Source organism: Eretmochelys imbricata, chromosome 3, assembly GCF_965152235.1.
Source record: "Eretmochelys imbricata isolate rEreImb1 chromosome 3, rEreImb1.hap1, whole genome shotgun sequence".
NCBI classification, from domain to species: Eukaryota; Metazoa; Chordata; order Testudines; family Cheloniidae; genus Eretmochelys; species Eretmochelys imbricata.
Window position 1 is genome coordinate 58,341,126 of NC_135574.1, and position 14,028 is coordinate 58,355,153.

The 14,028-nt window shown below is 47.0% G+C and overlaps 1 protein-coding gene across 5 annotated transcripts in view; it reads left to right on the top strand.

Annotated features, from left to right (window-relative positions):
• The window catches only part of DDX43 (DEAD-box helicase 43), a 64,271-nt gene that overhangs the window by 48,896 nt on the left and 1,347 nt on the right, over window positions 1-14,028 (top strand). For 4 of the 5 annotated variants that reach the window (XR_013345581.1, XM_077812687.1, XM_077812688.1 and 1 more), the window contains one exon: window positions 1,114-1,201. The exons of the other annotated variant lie outside the window; for it this stretch is intronic. Coding sequence is in view for 3 of the 4 variants with exons in the window: in XM_077812687.1 (XP_077668813.1) it covers window positions 1,114-1,201 (88 nt within the window). In the remaining variant the exon portion in view is untranslated. The remainder of the gene's footprint in view (window positions 1-1,113; window positions 1,202-14,028) is intronic. 5 annotated transcript variants of the gene reach the window in all.

Below are 14,028 nucleotides of genomic sequence, written 5' to 3' on the forward strand. Positions count from 1 at the left end.
ATCCAAGAAATCTAAAGAGGTTTGAAAGTCTAGAAGCTGGACAGAGGATTCAGCCACATATTGTCAAATCTGATTGCATAGCTGCAGACTTTTTTTCAAAAAAATGTACCAATACATTACAGTTGCTGGAGAGGAGTAACTATAAAGCTAGAAAACATTTTCTAGGATCAACAGGTGAAGCAGAGCGAAGTCCAGTCTCTTCCTAGCCCAGGCAGTGTGACAGTAAATGTCTGCTTAGAATTTTTGTGCACAAGATTTCTATTCTGTGAGGGAAAAAACATACAGGAGACACATGGGCCAAATTCTGAAAACCAGTGACCAGCAGCATGAGAAGGCACCAATCACTGGTAGTGCCTTGAAGCTATTGTAAATTGCTTAGAGAAGTTGTCTGCTCTCTTCTTTGGCTTCAGGCCAGTAGAGAGGGTACTCTATCAATTAATAGCTCTGACGGGAGCAGGACAGAGGCTGGGTTGTAGTACCCCTGTTTATGGTTTATTACCATGTTTCACCCCTGCGATTGTCACTAAACATATTTTCCCTAATAGATTATTCCTACTTCTGACTAGAATAATTCGTTAGGAGAAGAGAAGAGATCGTTTCAGGCTAGACCGAATACAAACACGCAGGCTGCTTTTGCAATGTGTGCATTCACCCAACCACTTGTGGGTCCATTTTGTGCTTTTCTGAGTTTGGCTTAATGTGCTCAATGTTTAGTTTTCTGGAAGAGTTCAGATTACTGTTTGTTAGTGTTGTACTAAATGCTAACCTTTTTCAAAGTGATCCATTGTAGGTATGGACCTACCATATTCAGAAATGAATTGTAGAAAACTCATTTAACAAGAATGAATTAAGTACCAGGCCTAAAGATGTTAATAGGGCAGCAATAAATCAGTTTACATAGTAAAAGCAACACCATTGAGGAGTCTAGCTTTTTCCACCAGTTCTGTTAATGAAAACTTAATTTATAAATTGCAACGTTATTTCTGAAATCTCAGTACTCTGACTTTCTCCTCTCCTTGGACAAGTTTAGCTTCTTATGCCTATGTCGGTAGGAAGTGTCCAACAATGTAGTTTTCTCCTCTCTTGAAGAGTAAGAATGTATTTTTCTCTTAGACGCACAGGGGAGGCTGTAACGCTTGTCACTAGGAATGACTGGAGGATTGCATCTGAGCTGATCAGCATTCTTGAAAGAGCAAATCAAGTAAGAATATTTACCTTAGCAGGGCAAGGTGTACATAGTTCTCAATTGTTTAAATGTCACTAAATACCATTTGAAATGGTATTTTAGCATGGGGGAGAAGCTTACTGAGAAGCCCATTCTTAACTGTATCGACTGTAGTTTCACTGGGAAAATTGGGAGCTTGGGCCCTCCAGCCTTCCAAAAAAAAAAAAAAAATCCTCAAATTGGACATTCTGGCAGTGGTACTTTACCACAGTTGTAAAAAGAGAAGCCAGAAGACAGGCTGTTGCCATTCAGTATGGTAGAGTCTGCCTAACTTCAATTAAGCCCTTCAGCTGAGCAGTGAAAAAGGACTGTACAAGAGAGTGGACTGGGTTTTCCAAAAAGCATTTGTTGACATGATTGTCCATATGTAATCCACTCTGGGTATGCATGTGTCCTGTCTTTTGGCCAGCAGCATCCACTGGGGCCATGCAGTCACCCTGACTGTCCTTCTGTTCAGTTCGCAAGCTGAAAGGGTGGAGCGGGCTCAGCTGTCCCTAATTTCCTTCTTATTACTTGTGGCTCTGAGACAAAACCTTGGCAGTGTCCAGGCCTCAATGCGTTCGTGTAAACTGTTTTCCTTGTAGGTACTTGTAAATATGTGTTCAAGAATTAGGATTATAGTACAGTGAGGAATATTAGGTATAATTATTTTTCTTCTTCAAGGGAAAATATTTTCCCTTGGTACAGGGAATTACTCATAACTGAACTAAGTCTCCTGACTTTAAAACCTGCCCCTCCTCCCGCATGCTGCTTAGTGATGGCCACACAAAATGCTTATTTTGTCTCAGAGAAAGGACATAGACCTGATAAGTTTTCCATCTGTAGTCTTCTTCAAAAAGGACCAGAAGTTGAGAGAGGCTCACCTCAAACTTCCTTTTAGACTACTTTGTAGCCTGCCTTAGATCTGTGCAAGCAAAGAAACCTCTCTGCCCCCTCCACCCCCAAAAAGCTCACCCTAGGTCCAGAAGTGCTCTAGTAATGCTTTAGATCAATAGTTGAGCCCCATCCTCCAAGAGAATCCTGGCTGTGGACTCTGGTAGGATTGTTTAGATCCCCAAGTAAACTTTGGATGGGGTAGAAAGGATCACTTCTCTGGGAAGCATAAAGGTAGATCACCTGCTGCAGACCTGAGTAAAGTGGTTGAAATTGCCTTACTACTCCCAGTCTAAGGGGGCTTCATTGCCTGGATCAGGTACTGCTGGACCCCCAAGGGAGCAGCGCTGGACCCCCAAGGGAGCAGCGCTGGACCCCCAAGGGAGCAGCGCTGGACCCCCAAGGGAGCAGCGCTGGACCCCCAAGGGAGCAGCGCTGGACCCCCAAGGGAGCAGCGCTGGACCCCCAAGGGAGCAGCGCTGGACCCCCAAGGGAGCAGCGCTGGACCCCCAAGGGAGCAGCGCTGGACCCCCAAGGGAGCAGCGCTGGACCCTTGGCACCATCTTTGAGTGGTACAGAGACTGCAGTACTGATGATTCATTTGGTACCAATCACATCAGCAGAGTTCACTCTGGTGCTATAAACCCCTTCTCTACTTCTCAAGGCAATGTTTTTTGAACTGAGATCATTTGCAGTAGTGGGAGACGTCAAGTATCAGCTGAACCAGAGTCACTGTTGCTGTCCTTGGTCCTGAAAGTCTCCTCTACAGTGCCAGCTACCACTACTGCTGTGGTTCTGAGTACCTCTTCAACACAGGTTGAGCCACATTTGGGTGTGGATCCTAAGACCCCCAAACCCTTCTTCTGGATGAGGAGTGCTTCGTCTCTTTATCTGATTCAAATCAAAGTAAAAAATAATATACTGATTATTCCCTGATGTCATATTCATATGACCCTTAAAACTCAGATTTGAGAGCCTCTGTCAAGATCTAGGGTTTACAGAGACAGGCAGTCTTTTTTTGGTGACATCCACCTTGGCTCTGGGTGTTTTCCTCTATAACAGACTGCTGGCCCTACTGGAATGCCTGGGGATTACAACAATTGGGACAACCTGCATCTGCACCTGCTCCAGAATTAGGTCCATTTCTCCTGTACCGTCTTAAGGTATTGTTTCTCAAACTGCACTGCAACACACTGAGCACACCTACCAAAGATATCAAAAGAAAAGCATCCTTCCATGGGTGTTCAGTCCGTCTGTGGCCGCTGCTTCTTCATCACAAGATGAGGCAATGGTTCCTTCAGCTCCTTTTCAACCAATTACAAAAGTCACAGGAATTGGTCCACCGTATAGAATTTGAATAGAAACTCCTGTGGAGGTAGTACCGGAGAACTCCTGCAAGCTCTTAGATATACTCCATGCGTAGTCGCTAGGGATTACCTATCAATGAAGCCTTGTTGGAACTGGCAGAGGATATCTGGGATATTCAAGCATCAGTTGCACTGACATCTAAGAAGGCAGATAAACTGTATTAGATACTTTCAGAAGGAAGATTGTATCCATAATACCTTGTGTACCAGGTTCACTTTCTTGTCATGGTGGCCAATGAGAGAAATAATAAAAAGTTGCAACCAAAAATTACACCAAAAGGCAGGAGGCTAAAGTGTCTCTAATTACTGATCAGTTAGCCTGCAATTAAAAATTGCTATTACCCTTTGTCAGTAAGATACAATTACTTGAACTGGTCCAAGGTCTTAGACTTTGCTAATAACGTTCTTCAGGAGAGCAAGAAAAAGTGAAAGAGAAAAATTTTGGGGGGGGCAGTTGGTAGCACTAACCTCTTCCCAGGACACTTTAGATGCCTCCAATACAACGGCTAGATATATGGCAACTTCTGACACCATAAGGATAGAATCCTAGCTATGGTCTTTAACATTGCATGGTTGGGGAGGTGCAGACAGCAATTAAAGATCTCCCTTTCAAAGACTCTGCACCCTTCATCACAAATGCAGCTGGTGCTCTGCATTTTAGAATCCCAGCCCAGGCTCCAGTTGCTAGGCGTATATACACCAGCAGCTAGAGGAAACAGAGAAGACCTCAATCTTATACCACTCAAAGATCATGACTGAGCCTTTTTCAGGCAAAGATGCTTGGAACCTTGGAGGAAGAGACATCTTCCAGAAAAGGAGACCTTCAGCCTCTACATATCCTGAACCTGATCTTCGTCCTGGATATAAAGGACATTACAGTTCAGCCACAATCTTGGACAGAGCATCACCTGATTAAGGCCATGGTCAGGGACTTTCCAGCATCCAGGCAATAAGAAAGAGAAATGATCCTGATTCGACCAGAGTCTTGTGGACTCCAAATTCTAAAGCAGTAGTCCCCAAACTTGTCATTGTCATGCCCCCCTTACCCCTATCTACACCCTTCCAGGGGCCAGGAGCAAGACCACAGCTCTCAAGGGGGGGTGCAGACAGGAGTAAGGGGGCTGACGCTGCAGCTGGGGTGGATTTGGGGCTGAGAACTGAGCAGTGGCTAGAGGGTGGGACTGGGGCCAAGAATAGACCTGCAGCTGGGGGCTGGAAGCGGGGCCGGCTGTGGTTGAGGGGCCAAGGCTGGTGCTGGGAGTGGAGCCAGGGTTACAGCTGGAGTCTGAGCAGAGTTGGGGGTATGGAACAGGGCTGGGTGGTGCTCTCACCCCGCCTCTCATGGGAGCTGGCCTGGGCCCCTCCATTCCCCCCCAAACATTCCTCCATTCCCCCCTAAGGGGGCACACCCCACATTTTAGGGACCTATGTTATAAAGCTTGGTGAGGGGCAACAGCACCCCAGGCACAGGATGAGGAATTGAGGATTTGATGAATCATTACTAAGGCTAAAATTTAGTCACAGCAGCTATGGATTCCATGACTTCTTCGGCATCAACTGTCAGGGGCTGAAGCCAGGGCTGGAGGCGGGACTGCGCGCCCCTGCACTGCAACTGGGGCTGGAACCAGGACGGTGTGCCCCTGCCCCGCGGCTTACAGCCAGCTTGAGCGGGGGCCTCTTTGCCCCCCCGCTGGGGCTGTGCTCCCCACCATGGCAGGAGGCTCTGCCTGTCAGTCTTCCCTCCCTCCCCCCAATGGAACTTCAGCTGTCATTCCTCCCCCTTACCTAGCCCTGTCCCCCCCCATTTATTTTTAGTAAAAGTCAGGGACAGGCCACAGGCTCCCATAAATGTTTGTTTATTCCCCATGACCTGTCCATGACTTTTACTAAAAATAACTGTGACAATATATTAGTCTTAATCATTACTATTCTATTCTGGTCTCGACCATTGACACACTGGCCCACACAGATGTTCCTGGGTTTTCAGACACCCTGTACTGGATGAAGAGAAAGAGGCAGAAACTTGAGCACTGATGGTGGAAAACAAAGGCTGATTCCAACGGGATGAAATATAACAAATTCTTAAAGCTTATGTTGAGGCTATATTAGAGGCCAAAAGAACCTTCATATCAGCCTCCATTGAGGCTTCCAAACCCTACCCCAAGATGGTAAATCACTTCATCAATCCTAAATGCCTACTGTCTGCATCAGAGCCAAGCAACAATTGTTGCAAAGAACTATCATCTGAATTTCCAGAAAAGATCTCTCACATTTAGGAAGCCTTCTCAAACAGCATGGATTCACTCTGCCTGCACCCGTCCGCCAACAAACATCCCAGCTACATTCCCAGAGTTCATTACACTCACTCTTCAGGAAGTTCTAGGTACCCTGGAGAAGTCCCAACTCAAGATTTGTGAATGCCAGCCTCCTAGCCTTGAGAAAGAGTCATGAACAGCTGGTACCACTCTTGTCTAAAAGTGCGAACACCTCATTCAGAGATACTCTTCTTTCAAACACACAATAATCAGACCAACACTGAAGAAACCCACTCTAGATACTTCAGTCCTTGCCAAATATCACCAAGTGTCAAACCTCCCATTTGAGAGCAAGCTCATAGAGAAGCTGGCAAAAGGCCAACTACAAGCTCATTTGACCGAAGCTAACATTTTAGATACATCCGTGTGGATTAAGGCCAAGACATGAAACTCAAACTTATTGGCACTAATGGATGATCTGCTGTCAGTGGACAGACATGCATTCTCATCCTGGACCTCTCTACAGCATTTGACACTGTTGATCATGAGATACTGCTGTCTCACCTGAGAGTCGTGGCAGGAGTCCAGGATAATGCACTAAGATGGTTTGAGTCCTTCCTGGAGGGACACACCCAAGAAGTAGTGATGCTTCTCCACCACTAACCCCCTCACTTATAGGGTTCTACAAGGATCAGTGCTCTCTCCTGTCCTTTTCATCATCTACATTTTTCTAGTAGGTGAACTGGTCAGACATCAACTTAAGTGCCAGCAATATTCAGATGAAACACCGCTCTACTTATCTTTCACAACATAAACATACCACTACAACCAAGATGGCTCAGTGCTTGGATGAGGAATACCTGGATGAAGCTGAACCTGGGCAGAACAGAGATGATGCTGGTGGACAGAGGAAAGTATTTTCAGAAGTTTGCAGTATAGTGCAGTCTCTTTGGTTGAAGGTTCACATTCATAATTGGTCAATTCAGTCGATTGTCTAAGACAGTGGTTACCAACCGGTCGATCCTAGAGGATCTTCCAGTTGATCGTGATCTCCGGCGGTGCAATGGGGCTGCCACTAAGATAGACTCCCTGCCTGCCCCAGCCCCATGCCGCTCCCAGAAGTGGACAGTGAGCCCCGGGGGCAGAGGGGAAGGGATCTCCCTCTGCACACTGCTCCTGCCTGCAAACACCGCCCCCACAGCTCCCATTGGCCGGGAACAGGGAGCTGTGGCCAAAGGGAGCTGAGGGAGCAGTGCTTGCAGGGAGGGGCAGCGCATAGAGCCACATGCCACCCGCCCTCCCTGCTTTCAGGAGCTGCTAGGGCACTTTGGCCCCTTCCGGGAGCGGCGTGGGGCCGGGGTAGGCAGGAAGCCTGCCTTAGTGGCAGACATGCTGTGCTGCCAACCGGGAGCTGCCGGAGGCAAGTGCTGCCTGGCGGAAGGTCACACCCCACTCCCTGAGCCCCCTCCTGGAGCCAGCACCCCAGATCCCCTTCTTCACCAACACTCTGCCCCAGTCCTGACCTCCCACCCAGATCCAGCGCCCACACCTCCTCCTGCACACCAACTTCCTGTCCCAGCCCGGAGCTCCCTCCTGCACCCAAACTCCCGCCCAGAGCCCCCTCCCACACTGTGAACCCCTTGGCCGCAGCCCGCACCCCCTCCCAAACCCCTACTTCAGCCCGATGAAAGTGAATGAGGGTGAGGGGGAGCGACTGACAGAGGCGGGGGGATTGGAGTGAGTGGGGCAGGACTTTGGGGAAGGGGCAGGAGGTTGCCCTTAAATTCAAAAAGTGATCACTGCATGCAAGGCTGGCTGAAATCTGACTACCTGCTAAGCAGACATTACATAGGTATGTTAGTGCAACTCTCTTCCAATATTCCCTTGTTCAGTTGGAGGGTCCCAATCAAATGCAAAGGTGAGGAGGGGAGCATTCTCCCCACCAATACCTGAGTGTCAGATGCCTCTCTCCTGGAATGGGGAGCACATCCAAACCACCATCAAATGCAAGTCTGTGGACCCATGAGAAAACTAGTGCAAGTAAATATATTAGAACTCAGGGTAATTCGCCAAGTCTGACTATATTGCTACCAATGATTCAGGGACTGACCATATAGAAAATGACTGACCCACATGACTGACATGTTTTATATAAACAGGCTGGAAGGAGCCCAGTTATAGCCCCTATGGCAGGAGACTGTTAGTTTGATTCTGGAATAGATTCTTCCAGAGCCCTATACCTCCTGTAAGATGCCGTGAAAGATCTAATTGGGCAATTCTCCAGCAATTTAGTGGACAGTCAGACTCCATTATCTAAGACAGAGGTCTCAAACTCAGTTTACCTTAGGGCTAGTGCCAGTCCTCAAATCCTCCCAGGGGACCAATAATGTCACTGAAGATGGTGTTCAGAAAAGAAAATGTTTATATTGTATTTTTTATTTCGAATTTCTTAGAAATAATTAAACTGTCATACAACTTTATACAATTTTTCACCTCCCAGAGAGTTTTTAGTGTTGGCCAGCCACCTGGCAGTGCTTCAGTTCTGTGAGTTTGTTGATGTTTGGCTTCAGTGACTGAGCAGTTGAAACGTTCAGGATTGCAGCAAGGTGCGCATCAGCTAGTTGTGTTTGGTGTGTTGACTTGTATTCATTGTGTGGTGGAGGGGGAAGTAATGCTGTCTCCATGGCTGACTCTGCCCGGCAACTAACGATGATTCCTCCAGGGCTGACTGTGCCCGGCAACCAGTGATGGTATCTCTGTCCCTCTCCCCCAGCCAATGGGATCTCCGGGGGCGGTGCCTGTAGTTGAGATTGCCGCTAGTATGTCTGCCTGCATCTCTCTTGCACAGGCCGCAGTGGGGCAGTTCTCGGACCAAAGATGGCCCTCAGGCTGGGACTTTGAGACCCCTGATCTAAGACATCTTTCAAGGATGGTGTCAACTGTCAGTAAACCTGTTTTCGAAAGTCACTAATGAGAAGTGTCTTGGATTCTGTTTGAGGGGAGGCCTAAGTACAAGGTTTCTTGTCAGACACATTCTTCAATCTGTGGTCTCCAGAATGATGATGATTCAGATGGTATTGAGAAAGATCCCATAGATCTGATAGCGAAGACTAAGATTTAGTCATGGGTATTTTTAGTAAAAGTTATGGACAGGTTATAAGCACTAAACAAAAATTCACGACCCGTGACCAGGCCAGACTTGTGCTATATATCCCTCACTAAATCTTGGGTGCTCTGGGGGGGGAGGGTCGGGGGCCACCTGAGCTGCTCAAGTGGCCCTGGGGTCAGTGGCACTGGCGGTTGCAGAAGTCACGGATCCCAGAAAGTTACAGAATTCATCACCTCCGTGACAGACTCACAGCCTTACTGATAGCACCCGTCTGGCCAAGACAGTTTTTAATATTCAGATCTCAGTCTTATCAGCTCACCCTCCAAAATCCTTACCACCTTTTCTGTTGGACTTAATCTCTCAGGATAATGGAAACTTCCTGCTTCTGGATCCAGCCTCCCTCCACCTCACAGTTGAGATGTTAGCTGGATAAAGGACACAGAGAGATCATAGAATATCAGGATTGGAAGGGACCTCAGGAGATCATCGAGTCCAGCGCCCTGCTCAAAGCAGGACCAGTCCCCAACTAAATCATCCCAGCCAGGGCTTTGTCAAGCCTGATCTTAAAAACCTCAAAGGAAGGAGATTTCACCACCTCCCTAGGTAACGCATTCCAGTGCTTCACCACCCTCCTAGTGAAAAAGTTTTTCCTAATATCCAACCTAAACCTCCCCCACTGCAACTTGAGACCATTACTCCTAGTTCTGTCATTTGCTACCACTGAGAACAGTCCAGATCCATCCTCTTTGGAACCCCCTTTCAGGTAGTTGAAAGCAGCTATCAGATCCCCCCTCGTTCTTCTCTTCCTCAGACTAAACAATCCCAGTTCCCTCAGCCTCTCCTCATAATTCGTGTGTTCCAGGCCCCTAATCATTTTTGTTGCCCTCCGCTGGACGTTTTCCAATTTTTTCACATCCTTCTTGTAGTGTGGGGCCCAAAACTGGACACGCTACTCCAGATGAGGCCTCACCAATGTCGAATAGAGGGGAACGATCACGTCCCTCAATCTCCTAGCAATGCCCCTACTTACACAGCCCAAAATGCCATTGGCCTTCTTGGCAACAAGGGCATACTGTTGACTCATATCCAGCTTCTTGCCACTGTAACCTTTTCTGCAGAACTGCTGTCTAGCCATTCGGTCCCTAGTCTGTAGCGGTGCATGGGATTCTTCCGTCCTAAGTGCAGGACTCTGCACTTGTCCTTGTTGAACCTCCTCAGATTTCTTTTGGCCCAATCCTCTAATTTTTCTAGGTCCCTCTGTATCCTGTCCCTACCCTCCAGCATATCTACCTCTCCTCCCAGTTTAGTGTCATCTGCAAACTTGCTGAAGGTGCAATCCATGCCATCCTCCAGATCATTAATGAAGATACTGAACAAAACTAGCCCCAGGACCGACCCTTGGGGCACTCCACTTGATACCGGCTGCCAACTAGACATGGAACCATTGATCACTACCCATTGAGCCCGACAATCTAGCCAGCTTTCTATCCGCCTTATCGTCCATTCATCCAGCCCATACTTCTTTAACTTGCTGGCAAGAATACTGTGGGAGACCATGTCAAAGGCCTTGCTAAAGTCAAGGAATAACACTGCTTTCCCCTCATCCACAGAGCCAGTTAGCTCATCATAGAAGGCAATTAGATTAGTCAGGCATGACTTGCCTTTGGTGAATCCATGCTGACTGATCTTGATCACTTTCCTCTCCTCTAAGTGCTTCAGAACTGATTCCTTGAGGACCTGCTCCATGATTTTTCCAGGGACTGAGGTGAGGCTGACTGGCCTGTAGTTCCCCAGATCCTCCTCCTTCCCTTTTTTAAAGATGGGCACTACATTAGCCTTTTTCCAGTCACCAGGACCTCCTCCGATCTTCATGAGTTTTCAAAGATAATGGCCAATGGCTGTACAATCACATCCGCCAACTCCTTTAGCACTCTCGGATGCAGTGCATCCGGCCCCATGGACTCTGGTCTCTGGATGTTCAGAACGCTTTAATTCAAAGTAAAAATGATTCCACCAGCTCAACATACACAACCAAGTGGAAGAAATTCATTATTTGGGCTGAGCAGTGCCATTTATTTCCTATTAAGACACAATTTTCAGCTACCTGAACTACTTGCTGAATTTAATGAGTTTGGGACTGCCTGTTAGTTTCATTCATGTTCATTTGGCAGCCATATCAACATATGTTCTCCCACTCAAACATTCAGGACCACAGTTTTCTCCCACCTTGCAGTGGATCATGTTTCTTTCCCCTTCTCAGAGTTCCTCCTCCTTCCTGGAATATTGATGTTGTCCCTAGCGGGTTTAATAGGACTCCTTGTTTGTGCCCCCAGACAACTTGTTCCTGACTACACATGTCCAGGAAAACAACCATCTTCATAGTAGTTACATCAGCTCAAAGAATTGGGAAAATACAGGCACTTATGCAGGCCTCATTATATAATATTCCACTCAAAATCACCTTTAGCTCCTATCCCTATATTTTTGCATAAAGTAGTCTTAGATTTTCATTTGAAGCAAATGATTCATTTTGCTAGTGACTTTCCTTACACCATATTTTAACCATATTCTTCAACTGCTTGCTGATGTCTATTCCGTTGTAGGTGTGTGCGTGTCCATGTGCACAGTTGTTGGAGACTTTTGCCTTAGCGGTATCCATAGGGTTGGTTGTGGTGCCCTCTGGAGTGCCATGCTTATGCATCGGTATATCAGGTGCCGCTGGCCCTATGCCCTCTCAGTTCCTTCTTACTGCCTGTGATGGTTGGTCAGAGTGCTGCTCTCCCTTGCCTCGCAAGTGGTCAGCTGTTTCTTTCCCTTTTGACTTCACTTGGCCTGTCAGTCTTTTCGGCCCCACTTAAAAGGCAGAGTGGTTCAAGTCCTGACGAACAACACCACCACAGTGTTTTATATCAACAGGCAAGGTGGAGCCAGGTCATCAGCCCTCTGCCTGGAAGCCCTCCGGCTTTGGGACTTCTGTGTGCAGCATGCCATTCATCTGATGGCAGCACACCTCCCTGGAACCAGGAACATATTAGCAGCTCGCCTCAGCAGAGCCTTCTTGTCTCACTATGGATGGGCATTCCACCCCAAGGTGGTCAATGGGATTTTTCAAAAGTGGGGATCTCCCCGAATGGATTTGTTCGCGACTCACCAGAATAGGAAATGTCATCTGTTCTGCTCATTTCGGGGGAACGAAAGGAGCTCCTTGTCAGAAACCTTCCTACTCCCGTGGTTGGGGACTCTGATGTACGCTTTCCCACCGGTGCTGTTGCTGCACAAAGTCCTCACGAAGATCAAGCAGGACGAAGCCAAGGTAATCATGATAGCCCCGGCTTGGCCTCACCAACACTGGTTTGGCACGCTGATGGACCTGTTGGTAACAACCCTGATGCAGTTGCCCCTCTGGCCGGATCTCCTGTCCCAGAAGCACAGCAGGCTCCTGCACCCAAATCTACCACTGCTGCACCTAACAGCTTGGTTGCTGCATGGTTAACTGCTGAAGAGCAGGAGTGGTTGGCCCATGTCCAGCAGATCCTACTGGGTAGTAGAAAGCCCTCCACTAGAGCAACCTACCTGGCCTAATGGAACGATTTACGTGCTGGGTTTCGGCCCACAGGGTTAGGCCTGAGCAGGCCTTGCTACAGTCGATCCTGACTATCTTATGCATCTCACACTCCAGGGCTTGTCCCTTTCATCAATTAAGGTCCATTTGGCCACCATATCAGCCTTTCACCCTCTGTTCCAGGGCAGGTCAGTCTTCGCTCATAACATGATGGGCCGGTTCTTAAAAGGTCTGGAGCGGCTCTATCTCCAAATCCAGGACCCAATCCCTCTATGGGACCTGAATCTGGTGCTTGCATGGCTCATGAAAGCCCCCTTCGAGCCCTTGGTGTCCTGTTCCCTTCTTCTGCTCACCTAGAATGGAATCAACATGAACAAGCACTTGAAGAAAAAACAGTTACCCACCTTTCATAACTGTTGTTCTTCAAGATGTGTTGCTCATGTCCATTCCATTACCTGCCCTCCTGCCCCTCTGTTGGAGTTGCTGGCAAGAAAGAACTGAGAGGGCGTAGGGCCGGCGGCGCCTGATATACCGGCACATGCGTGTGGCACTCCAGAGGGTGCCATAGCCAACCCTATGGATACTGCTAAGGCAGAAGTCTCCAACAGCTGTGCACGTGGGCGTGCGCACACTTAGAACGGAATGGACATGAACAACACATCTCAAAGAACAGTTACAGAAGGTAGGTAAAAAGAAAAGGAGTACTTTTGGCACCTTAGAGACTAACAAATTTATTTGAGCATGAAGGTAGGTAACCATTTTATCTGATGTTGCTTCTGGCAGAGCAGTGTTATGTTTCTTTAAGTAGACTCCAAGCACCTGTCTGTCTTCAGTTCACTGTTTTGAGCCACCAAGAGTGGAATATATATATGGAGTGCTCAAAGAAGAGTCACCTTATAGAAACTTGAGTTCTTCGAGATGTGGTGGTATATATATTTCACTACGTGCCCTCCTTCCCCTCTACAATGGTGTCTTCCATATCTTAAAACAAACAAAAAAAACCCTTAAAAACAATGTCCACTTGAAAAGGAAAAATCAGCCATTTCATATTCTGAAGATATTGAAATGGGACGCTCAGAGATGATTAGAACTTTTCCCTTTTTTTCTCACAAACAAAATTTTAGTGAAATTGACACTGTTTTACAAAGCATTTTAGTTTAGCCAGACTTGCCTTTTTCTGACAGAAAAACTCCATCAAATATGTGAACCATTTTCATTCATGTAGGGCAAAATGTATTGTGGATAGGAAAGCTAAGATTTCTTCTATCCTGCAATTGCATCAGAATGAGGTGGTTGATCTTCACTAAACAAAAATACTTAACTGTGGTGTTTCTTTCTTAACCACTTGAATTCTTGGTCTTTTCATAACCAAAGTTCAGTGAACTCTAACTTGGTGGTCTGATACTAAGGCTTACTTGGATGAAAAATCCTAAGAGAATTCCAGTCACTTTAAAAACAACATTTTAAGAACTAAACATGAGCAGATAAGGAATTTAGCTAACCAGATTGAAGGTGTAAAGTTTGGGTGCAGAAATGGAGTAAACAGCATAAAATTCAAGTAGATTTAGTGCCAGATTTTAATCTACTTGAATTTTATGTCCTTTTCCCATAACTTTTTCTGAGGCGTTTAACTCAAA